Below are 17,534 nucleotides of genomic sequence, written 5' to 3' on the forward strand. Positions count from 1 at the left end.
ATAAAGACGCCATTTCTGCCGGTAGCTGCTGTCGTGTCACTCGCCCGTTTTTGTGCGACATGCCAAACAGCTGTGGCTCGTGTGACCGGCATTGGTTGTTGTCTCATAGCCAATACAGTTCGGATCATCTAGGCCAGCTCGATTGACCAAGAAAGATGCAGGATTTCGCCATACCTCTGTGATGGGGCCAAGCAATGCCCACAAGCTGGAACGGGACCCTTTTTACGCTGTTTTTGGTTCATGCTTTAATTGTGCTTTTGGAGGAATGACGAGCAAGTGATCGATAGAATCTATATAGCCGGACTCCACAGAGTTGAGTCGAAGTCGAATACATCAGTTTATAAAGAGTGTCTATATGATACATTGTGTAGAAGGTCTTTGACAAGGAATATAGAATTCAACATGACCTCTCGCTGATTGGCCCGGACCTGGAGCTATCTTGCATGGCGACTAGCCCGACTAGCCCACACACCGTTATTGATCCCTTGCTCATCCGAGACTAGAAAGTCGCTGGAGATAAGGCACCATTCAATCCCCATTTGTAAGCCGTCAGCTCGTAAGAAGGCGACATCCACCAAGGGTCATGATATGATACATCCGTCTGCCCCCCAGATGCGGGATGCGCCTCCGAATGGAGAAGCTCCATCCTCGGAATCTAGGTTAGATCTATTATCCGTTGGTTGAGATACAGACTTTCTTAACCTTTTTGTCTGCATCTGCCTGAATCCATTTCCTATGAGAACGACCTAATTTGCCCATCTTGATTCTTGACATCACCTGCGTCCATCTCGTCTGTTCTAGCTGCTTTGGCTTCGTGATAGTTATTGTTGCCCATCATGGAAGAGGCCCAATGGATCGAGCAGCTTGCGCGAGGCGAGTCCTCCAAGCCGCTGCCCAAGGACATGAGCCATCACTACTCAGAGGTGACCAAGAGGCGCACGCCGAGCAAAATGAAGGAGTACTACAAGTACTTTCTGATCCCCGGCATTGGACAGCTCGCTGGAGGTATGCTCTCTGTTATCGCCCCCGCCTTGGCATCTTTGCGATAATCATACTGATAACCGTATTACCACGCTTCCAGGTCTACCGCATAGAAGCTTCTTCCCTTACGATACCCTCGAGGCGCAGGCGGCAAAACCTGAGAGATTCACGCCCTCGCCAAACCACCCAACCGCAGACTCCATCTCGTCGCGATTGGAATCCACCTCCATCTCGAGTCACAAGAAGTCCGACCCGTCCGCCGCATCGCACATCACTGTCCCGGCGCTCGCTACTCCCTCCGATCCGCTCAAGAAGATTGACTTGGCAACGGCTCTGCAGTATGGCCAGGCCAGCGGCTACCCACCACTCGTCTCATTTCTCAGACAATTTGCCCGCGAGAACTTACACCCCAATGTCCCGTACCGAGGCGGACCCGAGGTGGTCCTCACAGTCGGCTCGACCGATGGCATGTCCAAATCGCTGGAGTTGTTCACAAACATATGGAACGAAGGCAAGGACGACATTAGCGAGCGGCCGGGTCTCTTGAGCGAGGTCTTCATGTACGGCAATGTCCTCAGCCAGGCGCAGCCGCGAGGCGTACAAGTCGTGCCCGTGGAAATGGACGAGGGTGGCATGGCTGTGGACGGCCCTGGAGGACTGGAAGATGTCCTCGCCAACTGGGACCCCGCCAAGGGAAAGAGGCCGCACATGATGTATACTGTGACGTGAGTAAATTTCCTTGCCAATTCCGTGTCTATCAATTTGTTCCATGGGTCCACTTCTAACGCCTCAATACTAGTATGGGTCACAACCCGACCAGTGGTGTACTGTCCCTGGAGCGTCGCAAGGAAATCTACGCCGTCTGCAGCAAGTACGATGTGATCATCATTGAGGATGATCCATATTGGTATCTTCAGTACCCTTCGGCCATCGTCGAGGAAGCCAAGGCACGTGGCCTGCCCACGCCCAAGCCCGAGATGGCAAACACCTTGGCCCGGACGTCTGGATATCCTTATCTGGACTCGCTAGCCCCGTCATTCCTCAACATTGACATCGATGGTCGTGTTGTGCGTCTTGATACTTTCTCCAAGACTGTCGCCCCCGGTTGCCGTGTCGGATACATCACCGCGTCTCCCGAGATTTGCGAGCGCTTTGTCCGCATCGGCGAGACGGGTACCCAGGGACCATCGGGCTTTGTGCAGTCCATGCTCGCCGAGATTCTGATTGGACATCAGCCCGAGGCCACGTCGCGCTTCCAGGTGGCCAAGAATCAAAACACCTTTACCGGCTGGAACGTCGACGGCTGGGTTCGCTGGCTCGCTGGACTGCGCGGCATGTACGAGCGTCGCATGCAACGGATGAGCTCGATTCTCGAGGAGGGCGCCTACCAACTCAAGCAGAGCACGCCGTCCCGGGACGCCGACTCGGACTGGGGCGTCATTACCAAGACGCAGCTGTATGATTTCGACTGGCCCCGCGGTGGCATGTTCCTGTGGTTGCGCATGCGCTACGAGACGCACCCGCTGTGGAAGGCTGTGGGCTCGGCCGGCAACGTCATCAACGGCGTGGCCCTGTCGACGGCGCTCATGATCTTTTTGACGCGCAAGCCTTACCTGGTGCTGGTGAGCCCGGGTTTCATGTTCAGCGCCACGCCCGAGATTCGGGAACAGAGAGGCTGGGCCTATTTCCGGCTCTGCTTTGCCGCCGAGTCGGAAGAGAATATTGATCGCTGCTCTGAGCGCTTCGTGGCTGGCGTGCAGCAGTTTTGGCGCATCAAGAAGGTCAAGGACCTGGAAGAGATTCTGGCCGACGGCCCGGGTGGTTCATCGGCGAGTACACTGGATACCGATGGACTGGTAGACTTGTCGACACCCATGGGATGTTAGAGATTCTTGTATAAGCATACGTGTAGCTTCACAATTACAATATTAAATTGTCACCAAATTTGGCCACGCTGGCGTATCAGTAGCACTTAATAGTGACAACCTTGATAATGTGAAACAATACCACAAGAAAGTGATCGTCATTTTCACCAATAGCAAGTGCCACACAACATCGACACGTATAAATTCAGGAACAGTATTTTGTACAACTCTTATTCTCCTTCTATCTACAACTAAAAAGAAGAGAAGATGCCAGCAGCCGAGAAGTACAGAAACTGCGGCGGACTAAAGCGCAAAGAAAACGCACAACAACAGACTTTGGGGAGAAATTGATCTCATGGGGAGAAAAGATAGACGCCGATGCCGGGAAGGTAAAAATCGAATCCGAGTCTAGACACGATTCTCAACGACAATTTTGTACAACGAGTCTCCTAGACCTTTAAAGGTCAATGGCGAGACGGTGGAAAAGTCCAAGCGCAAAGCTCACTTTCCTATAATGCGAGTTGGAAACAGGAGAAATGTAACCTGCCGAGGGTTTCCTGGGGGTCAGAACGAAACGATTGGTATATGCTTCCTTCATCAGAGGAATCGCAGAACTGAGAATATACTCAGATGAAGGACAAATGCAAGACATTGCTGGGTCGTGTGTATCGACTGGTGTGTGTGTAGTAGTGCAGAAAGACGTAAAGGGTGTTGTCGAACCCCTGAGGTACCCTTGATGAAAAAAGGCTTTGCGAGATGCCGTTAGTTGAGAGATGAGACTAGTAGCTCGAACACAGTCCAATGCATAGGACCAACAGGAAGATGGCATTCAGAGAGGAATTTTAGACCTCGCCATCACCGTAGTAATCACCCTGATCATCAAAGCTGGTGGCCCAGTCGTCCTGCTGGTCGGCGGAGGGATAGGCCGAAGAGGGGAGGGGCAGGCCGCCTCGCTTGCTGGGTGTCGAGGTCAGGTCGAGGAAGTCGCCGGTGTTAGTGGTAGAGTCCTCGAACGGATCCTCCTTGATGGCCTTCTTGGACTGCTTGGGAGTAGTGGCGGCAGCACGCTTGGCGGTGGCGGCTTTGGGGGGACCATTGGTGGTCTTGCGGGCGGCAGAGAACTGGCTACCGTCAATCTCCATCAGCTCGTCCTCGCTCTGCTCCGTGGTGTGAGCAACAGGGTGGGAAGGGCCGGCGGACCAGGTAGCACCATCACCGCCGCCAAAGATGGATCGATGAGGAGTGGGACCGTTGTTGCCCTGAGCATCGCCAGGCTTGCCGTAAAAGTCGTCGGGCTTGTACATGGCCTGGGCTCGGGCCTGATTCTCAGCCTGGGTCACAGCATAAGGCTGATGGAAAACGGGAGAATCCAGGTCAGAGTTAGTGGTGCTGTTATCCACCGTATAGGCTGGGTTGCGCTGAGCACGAGATGGGAACTTGGAAGGAGTCTGCTGAATGTCCAGCTCATCGAAATTCTCCTCGGGCGAGTCAATATCGCTCTTGATATCATCATCCAAGCTGGGCTCGCGCTTGACCTGCTTGCGACCGCGGCCACCCGTGGTGGCTGCTCCATTAACAGGGGCCTGGCGCTTGCGGCTGGTGGCGGGAGTGCTGGGAGCCGATCGTTGGGTCTTGGCCTTGCCCTGCTTGCCACCCTTTGCTGCAGTACCGACAGTAACTTGAGTAGGATCACCGCCGGTGCTGACAGCGTCTTGCTGGGCCTTGCCAATGGCCTTGACCTCACGGAAGTGGAATTCCAGTCCAGCGGGGGTGGACTCGCCAAAAAGCTTCTGGATCTCTATCAATGAAAAAAAAGGTTAGTATACTCGTGTAGATAATTTTTACAAGCATCAACGGCAAGAACGCAAAGCCATACCGGCTTTCTCAACAGGAAGGTTCATGGGGTCTTTGCCCTGCTCGACGCATTTTTCCTGAAGTTTGGCTAATTGCTTGATGGGTCGGAGGCGGTGGTCGATCGCGGAGTGTGTGGCATCGGATCCCATGTGTCTTGCGATCTCTGGGATAGACTCATCAGCCTACGATCACCCAACGCGTGACTCTGCCTGAAAGTGAGGGACGGATGGCCCAAAGGAGGTACGGCGGGAAGAAAGAAAGAAGCATCAAACAGAAAAGGTTGGAAACATCACGATGAAAAATTAACTTACCCTTGTAGTCGAGTCTGGGCTTGGCAGTTGCGATGACGGCTGCCAACAGGCGAGCCTGAGCTTCGTAACTGCGGAAGTTTGTGGTGGACTTTGAAGCCATCTTGGTGGAAGATGTGTTGTTGGAGAAATGGGATGTGTTTTGGGTTGTGATGAAACACGTCTGGTAGTTGGTTGGTTGTTGTGTTCAGCGCGTTGCAGAATGCGTTGCTTAGGAAGAAACTGGGTAGGAAGGAGTTGCGCTTTAGAGAAAGAAGCGGGATCAGTAGATGCTTTGAAAGGTTCTTGAGCAGTGAGTGAGGTGAAAACTATGAAATGGATGGTTGGTTGCGTGCTGCAGGAAGTTGCAAGCACTGCCACGCAGACGACAAGAGCAGAAATTAGAGATACTCGTGGAAAGTATCAGACGAAAGGAGATGGTGGTTGAGAGGTTTGATGGGATTAGCCAACAGGGTGGGTGCACTGGGGAGGATGAAACCTGAATTCTTCTTGGTTGTGTAGACTCACAATTGTTGCCTTGGTCCTTGTAATAACAAAAATAGACTTGTCAAGGGCAGAAGCCGAGGGTTTCCTGCTTGTTCCAGTGTAGAAGAAATATTTATCAAACTGGCAGATGAAACAAGCAAGAACCGTGGTTTCCTGTTGTATTTACAAATGCACAAAGACGACGATCATGACGAAGACGACGAAGGGAAGGGGATGTTGACACCAGCTCTGTCGTCGGTCACGTCGTCGGTCTCGTTGATAGACTATGAATACGCCAGAAGAGCAACTGCATTTAATATGCGGCTACAGGAAATAGAACAGCAATGTTCCTGAAGAGTTGTGGAATTATCGTCCGGACGATGAGATTGATATGGCGACACTTGAGACGATTTCTCTACTTCAGCTTACAATGTGAAAGTCAGTGTCTGATATAGCGGTAACTGGACGAAAGCAAGTCAGTAATGCACAGTCCTGGATGAGATCTCGTGTGAATAGATTTGTGGAAGCGGCCAAGGTGTAACGAAGTGGTTACTACCTATACTTCAGTTTTTGCTACTTGTTCAAGTAGCATATCTAGTGACCATGAGAGCGTGTCGTCGAGGTCACGAGGTACAGACAATGCAATTCCCTCCGAGATTCGGCACACGTCCATGGATGTTGTGTGAAAATAGTTCTAGGCAGCTTTTCCATGTTCATGGCTGGCGACTTTGCTCGCCAAGACTATAGGTCCCAGATATTTGGGAAGATCAAGTTGAACCTCGAAGCCTGGCCATGCTTCGAAATGGGAAAGGAATGGCCATGGATGATTCAACGATCGTCGCCACTTCACTTGAGATGCGATGAAAGCGGTCGGCCATGTGCAAGTCCAGAGTTCTTGAAGTCAGTCACTTGAAGCTCTCGGTAGATGCACAAGCAAGCAGACTTCCATGGGCGAGATTTCATCAAGAACGGAAGAGCTATATGGAGCCAGCTTGGCTTTTTAAATCATTGGACGACTCTGGCCACCACCAGACGAAAGGGGACAATGAAAGGCTGGGTATACTCACTTGGACATGGACTTTGCCGGCATATAAATGGCTGTTGAGATTGGTCAATTCAACTTACAAAGGTGGGAGAGCGCAATATCATGCAAAGCACCTGACTGAATGAGTCTGCTTCATTAAAAACGATAATTTGCCACTGAATTGATCAAATCGTTGAGCCTGCAACTTGTTGGTGGCACTTTCGTGCTATATAGCAAATCATCAGCTCAGACTGTTTATATCTCCAGACTCATTGTTTTGAGTGGGGCACGTGGAAGTTGGGACATTGTGCACTTACAATTGACCTGAGACTGATCTAGGTGACAGCCGCAATTGAAGGCATGAATATATCGGCGGGTGTCTAGATTATAACCGCTTCAGCGGCTCAAGCAAATCTAGAAAGAAAATCAGACAAAAAGTCAATGAGATGCAGGGTTGGGTCGAGTTTCTAAGGGTTTTCGGCAAAGGGGTGGCTACCGTTGATAGGCCAACTGCCCAAAAAAGGCCCCATACAACCAATGAACGTGCGTGCAGAGCTGTTATGGAGTAACATTGGAAGCCTGAACTCGCGGCACGTTTTGGCTTACAGGGTCAATCACGTTTACATATAAAAGATTATCGACTTCCATAGTGATGATATCTTCCATCTGGTTAAGTTCTGGTATACTCACATGAGTATACGGCATGCTCACAGCAACAATTCAGCTTGCATGTCGTGTCGTGCACTACCGCGTATTAACTCTTTGCTCACGATTGATACCACCCATGAATTCAGCTGGGTGGTCGCGAAAAGCAAACCTCGAATACTACCGTACCCTGACAGGAACCATGATGATGAGGCATAGTCTGCAGGCATTTTAAGCTAATCCATTTCTTTACTTGCGTGATTGAGTATTTGCCCGCGTAATTTGCATCATATCCACCAATAAATACTGCCATCACAATGGTTCTGCATGGTCACAATAAACATAAGTCTCCAATGTCGTTTCTATTCATGCATCTATTCGTATCCTACGTAATTCTAGTACGCCTTTTCGCTCATTGGGGTTTTCCTTCCCGTGGGGGTCGACCGACCACTGTTCATGCTCAGTTGGTGGGGCTTCAAGCCAGCATAAGGCCACTGCCGTGCGAGCACTTCCGGCTCGTGGTCTCCGTAGATCATGTACTGGAAGCCTAGACCCAAGTCGCATGCAGCCTGGAACATACCGCAGATCTTGAAGGACCAGGGAATCTCGGTAGTCGAGGTAAAGAACCAATACATCTTGAGCGCATCACCCAGAATCCAGCTGGCCAGGAGAGATACGCGGAACCCTCTGCTGGACTTGGATCTGTAGTTGGCAAGAAGTTGGGGCAAGGGCAGAGTTGCCTCGACCCCAAGACCGATTATTCCAAGAAAAGACCAGTATGTAGGGTACAGCGAGTCCATTGGCGCAACGATCAGCTCGAGAACGGTCAGGGTGATGAAGAGGTACAGCAGAAACTGCCAGTAACTGTTGCTTGTCAGTGGGTGAATTCCTCGTTGGAACGGGTCGAGCGGCCACTTACGGCTTTGGCGATCGCCACTGCCAAAAGTTGTACGGTCTCTTGAAGCCAAAGCCCTCCTTTGCGCCGGAAAACGGCAGGCCAGCATCTCCACCTCTTGTAGACGGGGGCGGTCGGGTATCGAGGGCAATCTTGAGCAGAATGACCTGCATGAATATGTTGACGAATGCCTGGATGAGCAACGCATTATCGTATTTGGCTCCGAACCAGTAGAATACCCTTGATTGCGAGTTAGATTCCTGTTGCGCAAGTTCTCAAGAGCTCGCGGGCTACACACCTGAATATGCACGCCACCAGCATGATCAGGGGAATGTCAAGCGAGAAGCCGGCACTGGAGCGCTTCTTGTGCATTGACATGGCCTGATCCGTGTACGAGATAATGGGCGACGAGATGAGGAAGATTGGCGCGGCAAAGCCGGCCAAGGCTTGGAAGAAGGGCATCGTGGACTCGGAGGGACAATGGATCTGTCGTCTTGAACTTCGGCTTCGGCGGACGCGGGCCTATGATTGAGACCAAGCTTTGTCGCTTGTGGTATTGAAGAGAGGAGGAGGAGAAATACTGCGTAGACAACTATTATGCGCACTCCATACGTATACAATGACAAGAGAACAAGCAAGTTCTTCTTCTTTGCAAGACGCGACAATGTCTAGTGTAGAAGATCGGACAATAGGAGAAGATGTAAGCCCGAGGGTGAGAAACCGTGGTCCCGAGGTCCCTGAATCAATTCTCGCCGTCGTCCCTCTGAAGATCACTAAAAAAGAACCCAGGGACTGACTATGACTGGAATGCGGAATGGATTTTGGGTGGATCGCGGATATTTGTCGACATATTTTTTTTTTCTTACTCTCCTCGTCGCCGGTCCGGATCATCCCCAATAAAGGGGACGCGCTCAACTTGACAGGGTTGCCATTAGATGGCTCGAGGCTTCGGTTTATGCTGTTACGCTGCATGCATCTTCTCGTTGGTTGTTCGCTGCTTTAGTGGATACGGCGGTCCGTTTAGCAGCAAGCTCGCCAACTCGCAAGCTCTTGATTTCGCCGATTACCTTAGTACCTACCTAGCACCACGACCTAGCCTAATCAAACTAGAACGACTGTCTGCATCCGGGATTCGATTCAGGGGGTCGGTGTTTTTTTTTTGTTGATCTCACAATACTGTATGATTACAAGATTGACCTTGAAGTATCCATGGATTTCCAACTGATTACAAGATGCCATGGAATTGAAAAACAACGACCATAACATGTATGAGCTCACAGCATTCTTCAAGGTTAAGTAACAAATCCAGATTTTTACAAAAAAAAAAAAAAAAAAAAAAAATCTCGGGGGTCAGCGGCAGCTTGCCAGAAATAGACTCAAGGTTATGCGGAACACTACACCGAACTCTTTGTCGCATCCGTCAGACCCCCAAGGCACTCCCAGCACCACCTGTCTCGGGCGCCGATGCCAGGCCAGGTAATTGGAGAGCAATAGCAACAGCTATTATGCCTTGTGCCACTACAATCATCATGGCAATATGTGCTTGTTTGCGAAACGACAGGGCAAACATATCGAGGCAAAGTTACGGGGCCAGGACACCAACTGTCTGTCGCCTTGATTCTAGGTATTGCCATGCTTCACGTACACCAAGAGCTTGGAGAGGCGCTGAGCAGGGCTGAAGCAAACTGTGAGTGATACCATCCTCTGTACTTGTGAAATGCTAGAAACGTTTGCCACATTCGTTCATGTTTCTTGCACCGGCCCGGCTCTTCCACGTGGCGTCGAAGAACGGATCGAACAGCGGTTGGTTTTAGTGCCCTTTTCCTTCCCTCCCTGCTAATTTAAGCTTATAAAACTCCTGACCGACGCTCGGTACTGGTCATCAATCATATGCCATTGGGCTGTCAGCACCAAGAGGCCTTGCACTTCATAGCTTCTTTCCGGCAAAGGAATATCTACCATTTGATGCATTGTCACTTGATGCCAAGCTATCGAAAAGATCTTGAAGGACTCAGAATGGAAGAGAGATCAGCTCTAGCAGCCAGTGATTGTGTCACAAGTTCAATACATGTCAGCAATTATTCTTGCCTGCACTTACATGCATCTGCCTAGGAGCTCGGCAAGAAGCTCCTTTTCAGCTCGTGCACAAGACACTCACCATGCGACACTCTGCATTGTACATGCGAGATCGCCAATCCGTTTGAACAATTTCCAAGTTTTTGATCTTGCCGCAATCTACACTGCCAAGTTGCTATCCCATCAGGCATCTGGATAGTGAATGACATTAATGCTGTGGTAATCTACAGAGAACAGACCAAGTCATAATCACATACTTGGGTTAGTTGGATGGAAAAGCAGATCTTCAGCCATATCACGACCTCCATCATGGCCTACTTAGTAGGCTTGCATTAGTGGCAGTAATAACATGGTGCGGCTTGCAGTCGCTATAGAGAGCTGACCAATCTCAACGCAGCTGACTATACGCCATTCGCTAGTCTTGTCAGTGCTCGTATTCTCGTGGAATTCATCCTCACGAGATATGGAAGAATCAAGGACCCAACGCATCTCGGCGCCATATGACTGCGAGCGCCCTTTGGCGACATGATGACTGGCGGCGGCGTGGTATTCGTGTATCAATTGCGGTTATTTCAAGTCAAAGCATCCTCCACCTAGAACGATATTAGCTGTGACTCTAGTTGCTTTCTTCGCCTTAGGATTAAGGAAATTGATGTACAAGTGTCAGTCTCTCATGATTAGATGACCTAGCCCAAGCTGCTTATACCCAAACTCTGCGACTGAAGGAAACTTGTCCGACCTTGATGTTACCATGAGGCCCATAAGCCAACTCTCAAGCAATCTTCTCATGCTCAGCGCATTTGTCAGAGGAGATCCGATTTGGCCATCGGTAAATGACGAGCTGGAAGAAATCATGTACCAAGTCAAAGGATTCCAAAATCGCGGCTTTGGTGGTACTGTGATCCCCTGCTCAAGTGAGGCATCAGGACCAGGAAGACAGAACGCAGCAGAGTGGCTACGCACTGGCTTCCACGATATGGCGACTCGCAATACTTTCTTTAACAGAGGCGGACTGGACGGCTCTCTCCAATATGAGGTTGGTCGAGGGGAAAATACCGGTCCTGGTTTCAAAACAACGCTCAAGTTCATGTCCGACTACTATTCGACTCGTTCGAGTGTCGCCGACCTGATTGCCCTCGGTGTCTACTACTCGGTTCGCTCATGCGGAGGGCCAGCTATCCCAGTTCGTGGTGGCAGGATCGATGCGACTGCTGCTGGCGATATGGGTGTTCCACAACCCGAGAACAGTGTTTTCAGTTTTCAGCAGCGATTCCTCGGCATGGGCTTCGATAGTACCGAGATGATACAGATGACAGCTTGTGTGAGTCTTGCCATTCGTCGGGTACACTATTCGTCTCACAGCGTATAGGGCCATACTCTTGGAGGCGTACACACATCAGAGTTTCCAAACATTGCACCAGCAAACTCGCCGAATGGAGAGGCTGCTCTGGACTCGACTGTGGCCGTCTTTGATAGCAAAGTTGTGATTGAGTACCTGGCCAATACGACGACAAACCCATTGGTTATTGGTCAATCACAGACAAATGGTAGAAACTCTGACGCAAGAGTCTTTGCTTCGGATGGGAATGCAACTGTCCAAGCCATGTCCGACCCTTTGGCCTTTCAAAGCGTATGCAAGACTGTTCTGCAAAAGATGATTGACGCCGTTCCTCCCAACGTCGTTCTCACGGATCCTATTGCACCGTACTTTGTCAAGCCCGTGGGACTACAACTCACATTGGAGGGCGGGGCGACCATGATGACGTTGGGAGGCATGATTCGTGTCCGTACTACAGGACTCGCCGCTGCTCCTTTGAGTGTGACAATATTATACAAGGACCGGAATGGGGGTAGCGATTGCATGTTGGCGGGATGTGCCTATACGATAAGCCAGCAAGGCATTAGTTCTGGATTCGATGACATGTTTGCCTGGTATCAATTTGGGGGTGGTTTCAGGATTACAACTTTGGCTGGGATTTCCTCCTTTATCATTGTTCTCAACTTTGCCGACGGTACAAAACAGACTTTTGACAATAATGGTGCTTCATACCAGATACAAGACGGTGTTCTTCTTCAGAAACCTCAGAGCTGTCTCCTGCAGACAACTGGGGCGCTTACAGTCACCGCAGCAGTGCGCAACGATCGCAGTGCGTTGCCTGTGAACTTGATAGTCTACCAGAAAACTGGCAGCAACAGCAATCCAGTGGCCACCTTGAGCAACGCAACCACACCCATGACGAAGGGTGCTTGCGTGGGGCCATATACTCTGTATACAGCCAACTATCAGATTCCGGACGCCAGCCTTTCGTACTCGGCCAAGATTGATGTCATCAGTGGAGCGGGATCAGATGTTCTGAGGGACGATTTCAACAAGGCAACTGAATTGGGTGGTTCGTGCGATGCCTTTTCCGCTCCACCTGCTTCACTCTGCACAACTGGACAAGCTGGAACGACGTCGGGCACCAGCTCTACAACGTCAACCTCAATAAGCATCACATCTTTCGCATCCTCTTCTACGAAGCTGTCTTCCAGCACAATCTCCTCTTCAAGTTCACTCACTAGCTCTTCTAGCTCAAGCTCTGCGACTGCCACAGGGCCTATCCAGAAACAGAGCCTCGGGACTTATCAGCTTCTCGGCTGCAAGAAGGAGCCAAGTAACGCTCGAGCACTGAGTGCGGCAAGATACGCATATGATGGAATGACCTTGGAGTCTTGCATGAAGAACTGCACGGGCTACAACTACTGGGGAACAGAGTTTGGCCGTGAATGTGGGAAATTCTGGCCTGACCCAAAAAAGTTATATTATACTGATCTGTAAGCAGGTTATTGCGGCAACTCGATAGACTCCAGAAGTGAAGATGCAGCCATAACTGAGTGCAATATGCCCTGTTCGGGGGACGCTACGGAATACTGCGGCGCCGGAAATCGAGTCGAGGTTTATGTTGCAACAGCGACCCCTACTGCTTCACTGGCTCGCAAGCCCACCGTGTCACCATACTCGCGCCTGGGTTGCTTCACCGAGGTTGCTGGTCGTGCTTTGACTGGGACCCGATTTGCAGATGATGCCATGACTTTGGAGTTGTGCGCAGCTAAATGTTCAAGCTTCTCATACTTTGCCACCGAGTACAGTCGCGAATGTAAGTCACTCTATAACAAAAATTTCAACTAGATCAGTGCTCATATGATCGACCAGGCTACTGCGGCAACATTCTCGATTCCAGGAGTATCAAGGTGGCTGATGGTGAATGCAATATGGTTTGTGCGGGCAGCATTTACGAGTACTGTGGCGGCAGTAACAGACTCGAACTATATGGCCTGTCTACGATACCCTCACCAGGCTCAACTACAGTGACCAGCTCTTCAATTTCATCCACCATCATGAAGACAACAAGTAGCTCCACTACTATACAGTCTTTGCTTACATCCGTCTCAAGCCTGACGTTCACCACCTCTCAAAGCTCCAGCACAACAATATCTATACCCGTTTCTAGCATCTCCTCGCAAACTTCAAGCAGCACCGTAACAACTCAACCAACCTCTGGCTCTGCAAAGCCGACATCGAGCGCATCAAGTAGCTCTTTGAGTAGCACTTTCACCAGCACCTCATCGATCACCACCGGTACCGGCAGTATCAGCACAAAAGGCAGCTCGACAGGCAGCGTCACATCCTCGCCGTCCACAACCACCGCCTCTTCTCTCCAACACATCCCCACCGTGGGCAACTACACGCTCCAGGGGTGTCGCAAAGAAGCCACCAGTGGCGTCCGCGCCCTCTCGGCAAAATCAACAAGCTCACCTACGGGCATGACTCTCGAGACGTGCGCAACCTTTTGCTCGTCTTACCACTATTTTGGCACCGAATACGGCGGCGAGTGCTACTGCGGCAACACTCTAGCCAGCTCCTCTAACGAGGCAGCCAGCCCTGCGGACTGCGGCATGGTCTGCACCGGAAACCGGTATCAGTACTGCGGCGGGCCGAGCCGGCTCGAGCTCTACTACAGCAGCAGCGCAACCTCTGACGGGCCCGGACAGCCCGCGATGGTGAGCAGTGGCGGCGGCGGCGGCGGCATTTGGAAATGGGACGGTTGTCGCACCGAAGCTGATAACCACGTCCGGGCGCTGACGGGTCGGTCGGTCAGTGCTAATGACATGACACTTGAAAAGTGCGCCGCCACGGTAAGTCATATCCGTCCTTGACTTTCAAGACCTGTTGTGGGCATGGAATGAATAATACTACTTTCTCCCGAACGCTCTGCCTCCCCAGTCCCCCTTTTCTTTCACAGGTCTCCTAGAGGAACGCTTACTGACTCTGGCAATTTTACCCAGTGTGCTGGTTTCAAGTACTTTGGGACTGAATATGGACGCGAGTGCTACTGCGGTAATAACTTCAGCGCAGGGAGCAATGAAACTGATGCTGCAGATTGCAACATGGCCTGCAGCGGCAACTCTGGAGAGTTTTGCGGGGCGGGCAATCGATTGAGTGTCTATGCCACTGGGTCATGAAATTTGCAGTCGAATCGGCAACGGCACGCAAATGATTTTATTCGTTTTGTCCAAGTACCTTGTCCAAAAGATATGCAGAAACACAATTAATTAGTTTACGCCATGTAATTGAGAAACGATTGTCAATGACCAAGAGGCTGGCTGCAATGCAATGGTATATGGAACATTATCTATCTAGAACGCCGTCCTGTTGACCAAATATGAGTTGAAACAATCCTACACGAAAGTACCCCTTCATGCCAAGTGCTGGAATTCAAACCAAGAAAGGAAAAGAAACAATGTGGCTATGTACCATGGAGACTCCAAGATGCCGATTCCAGATACTCCGACGCCATAAAGATACAAACAATGCTATCTCGGGCGCAAAATTTCTGCGTCTTTTTTCCTCCTGCAAATCTTCATATGTGTGTGCCGGGATCTGATCATCCGGATAAATGAGGCTTTCTCTTTTTCTTTTTTCTTTTGTACAGCTCGCAACCGTGGTTATCCCTACCACGGCCACATCTTATATCCTACACCACGGATCCACGATCCCCACGAGGGCGGGGCCTTTTCAACCCGACGGAGTCACATGTTGGGCCAACGAAGTCTGAGACCATCAACCCAACGGCTGTATAGCACATCTGATAGCTGCCGACAATGCTCCATGCCCGGCTGCGGATCGCGTCCTGGGTACTTCTCACCAATAGCTGCCTTTTCCTTATCCGTCGCCGGCTTTTCAGGGCTCCCACTTATATCGGAGATCACGCTACCCTGGCGTCGGCGGTGAGACCTAAGATGTGGGTTGTTGTTTGCAAGGACAAGCCTGGATGGACTCTGCTGAGGCTGCAGTTGCATCTGGCTGCGATCGGTAGTCGGCGTGTTACGAATAATGACCGTACCAGCTGGCGTTTCGCTATTGAATGAACCACGGCCTGTGCTAACACTCGATCTCAAGTCCGAATCAGATTTTGGAAGGAATGTGTTGGAGAGTTTGGTATCTTGAGCCACCGAGGCCATCACGCCTTGCATCATATGATATGCGCCTTCTGGATCAATGGCATTGAGTCCGGCAAATGCATCCGAGAATCTTGCGAGCGCCTCTCTCTTGGACATGGATGAGGTCTGGGCATGGAGTTCGGCAAGCGTGGGCTCCACTGCCTTGGAATAGAGACGGCGCCCAAGGATGGCTTCCTTGCTACTCGCTTCGACCGTTTTGGGCTGCCTGTTCTCGTCGGAGAACACATCATCGTCATCAGGCCAGGACATATGACCCGAAGTAGAACTATCGGAGGGAACTCTCTTGAAGAGACGCTGCGAGGAGCCCGAGTTTCCGAAAGACATATCAGGCTGTAGCGGCTTTCTAAGTGCTGGCCCAGGAGGAACTCTCATAGAGCTTGTGCCAGTGTTCTGTGCCAGCGATGGCCGTCTCCGTGTGGTAGCTTTTCTGACAGTCGATGGTTGGGCTGGTGATGATGGCTGTAGGGGTGCGTCCTTGATATCGAGTCTCCGCAATGCTTCATCTGTCGAGAATATGGACGAAGGCTTTCTGGTCTTGGCGGGCGTCTTCCTAGGCGCAACTGATCTAACCGTGTCAAAGAGCCACTCGTCCTCATCGTCCCTAGGTGAGATACTACGCAGTGTCTCTTGATACATGGCTCGGTTTCGCTTGTTTGTCCTGGATGCGTCGTATGCTCGGCGGCGCTCAATAAGCTCTTGTAGCGCCTCAACCTTGCCGGCGTATCGAATGAACCGGTGCTTGAGCATGTCTTTGGCAGATGGCCGCAAGTCGGGATCCTTGACCAAGCACCTCGTGACGAAGTCCTTGAAGTCTTTGGAATAATTACCCTCGAGTCGTGGGGGCGGGTTCTTGGGAATCTGAAAAAGGGCCTTCATGGGGTGCAAGTCGGCATTAGGCGGCTCTCCACAAGCCATCTCAATGGCTGTTATACCCAACGACCATATATCCGCCTTGAAATCATAGCCTGCTTGCTGAATCACCTCGGGTGCCATCCAAAAGGGAGTACCAACGAATGTGTTGCGTTGCGACTTGATATTGGTCAGCTGTGCCGCGACACCAAAGTCGGCCAGCTTGACCTTGCCGGTTTCTGCTAGGAGGATATTGGCGGCTTTGATGTCGCGATGAATCTTGCCCTCAGCATGAAGATACTCGAGACCTGTAAGCAGTTCACGGCAGATGATGGCAATGTGTGTTTCGCTGAAGCTGGAGGGTTCGGGTTTGAGCTAATGAGTAAAGTTTGGTTAGTATGGGACCAGCGCCGGCGGTAGGACTATTGGAGATGTACCAAATCTAAGCAAGATCCTCCGCCCAGGTACTCCATGACAATCCATAACTTGCTGCCGCGTAAAAAGCTGGCTTTGTATTGTGTCACATGGGAGCTGGCGCATGTGCTCAAGACTGAGATTTCGGCTTGGATATCTTGGATGTCATCGTCGGTGGACTCGAGATCGATCTGTGTAGACAAGGTCAGTAGCTGAAGTATAATAGCGGTGGGTTGAAGTCATACATGTTTGATGGCGACAACTTCACCTGTGGCCTTCTCAATGCCTTTGTACACTACTCCAAAGCTGCCACCTGCCAAGAGATCAATTAGTGAGCTACTCGTAAGACAAAAAAAAAGTTAGGGTCCTGCGAATGGTCGCAAGCGGTGTCTACTTACGGCCGAGTTCCTCCAGAACCTGGTAGTGGCCTGCGATAGCTTCGTCCGCCATGTTGTCAAGAGCGAGAGCGCAAAGCGCTGTTGTTTACGAAAAGCACAACAATGGAGAAATTGGTGATGAGCGACAACGATGAGTCGGGTTCGAACGCAGTGGCAGCCAGGGAGCAGGCGAAGGAAAGAAAACAACCTGCACGCGCACACGACGACACCAACGACAGAAGCAAAAAAGAAGAGATTTTGTTTCAGAGAGGCGTTTGT

The 17,534-nt window shown here is 50.9% G+C and overlaps 5 protein-coding genes across 5 annotated transcripts; 2 read left to right on the forward strand and 3 right to left on the reverse strand.

Annotated features, from left to right (window-relative positions):
* Nucleotides 1-836: 836 nt before the first annotated feature.
* Nucleotides 837-2,867, forward strand: PFICI_08067 (uncharacterized protein; the record flags this gene model as incomplete). Its single annotated transcript, XM_007836648.1, has 3 exons — nucleotides 837-1,005; nucleotides 1,082-1,706; nucleotides 1,781-2,867. 3 exons carry the CDS (start codon nucleotides 837-839, stop codon nucleotides 2,865-2,867), a joined length of 1,881 nt encoding a protein of 626 aa, XP_007834839.1.
* An 821-nt stretch (nucleotides 2,868-3,688) lies between these two features.
* Nucleotides 3,689-5,111, reverse strand: PFICI_08068 (uncharacterized protein; the record flags this gene model as incomplete). Its single annotated transcript, XM_007836649.1, has 3 exons — nucleotides 3,689-4,644; nucleotides 4,723-4,863; nucleotides 5,012-5,111. 3 exons carry the CDS (start codon nucleotides 5,109-5,111, stop codon nucleotides 3,689-3,691), a joined length of 1,197 nt encoding a protein of 398 aa, XP_007834840.1.
* Nucleotides 5,112-7,537: 2,426 nt separating this feature from the next.
* Nucleotides 7,538-8,499, reverse strand: PFICI_08069 (uncharacterized protein; the record flags this gene model as incomplete). Its single annotated transcript, XM_007836650.1, has 3 exons — nucleotides 7,538-8,006; nucleotides 8,062-8,277; nucleotides 8,336-8,499. 3 exons carry the CDS (start codon nucleotides 8,497-8,499, stop codon nucleotides 7,538-7,540), a joined length of 849 nt encoding a protein of 282 aa, XP_007834841.1.
* Nucleotides 8,500-10,864: 2,365 nt separating this feature from the next.
* Nucleotides 10,865-14,616, forward strand: PFICI_08070 (uncharacterized protein; the record flags this gene model as incomplete). The annotated part of the gene is made up of 5 exons (XM_007836651.1): nucleotides 10,865-11,434; nucleotides 11,483-12,881; nucleotides 12,936-13,250; nucleotides 13,307-14,289; nucleotides 14,440-14,616. 5 exons carry the CDS (start codon nucleotides 10,865-10,867, stop codon nucleotides 14,614-14,616), a joined length of 3,444 nt encoding a protein of 1,147 aa, XP_007834842.1.
* A 567-nt stretch (nucleotides 14,617-15,183) lies between these two features.
* PFICI_08071 (uncharacterized protein) lies at nucleotides 15,184-17,328 on the reverse strand (the record flags this gene model as incomplete). The annotated part of the gene is made up of 4 exons (XM_007836652.1): nucleotides 15,184-16,839; nucleotides 16,902-17,069; nucleotides 17,124-17,191; nucleotides 17,277-17,328. The coding sequence occupies 4 exons, from the start codon at nucleotides 17,326-17,328 to the stop codon at nucleotides 15,184-15,186; spliced, it is 1,944 nt and encodes a 647-aa protein (XP_007834843.1).
* Between the last annotated feature and the right edge of the window lie 206 nt (nucleotides 17,329-17,534).

The sequence above is a fragment of the Pestalotiopsis fici genome (assembly GCF_000516985.1).
Source record: "Pestalotiopsis fici W106-1 unplaced genomic scaffold PFICI_Scf_5, whole genome shotgun sequence".
Taxonomy (NCBI): Eukaryota; Fungi; Ascomycota; class Sordariomycetes; order Amphisphaeriales; family Sporocadaceae; genus Pestalotiopsis; species Pestalotiopsis fici.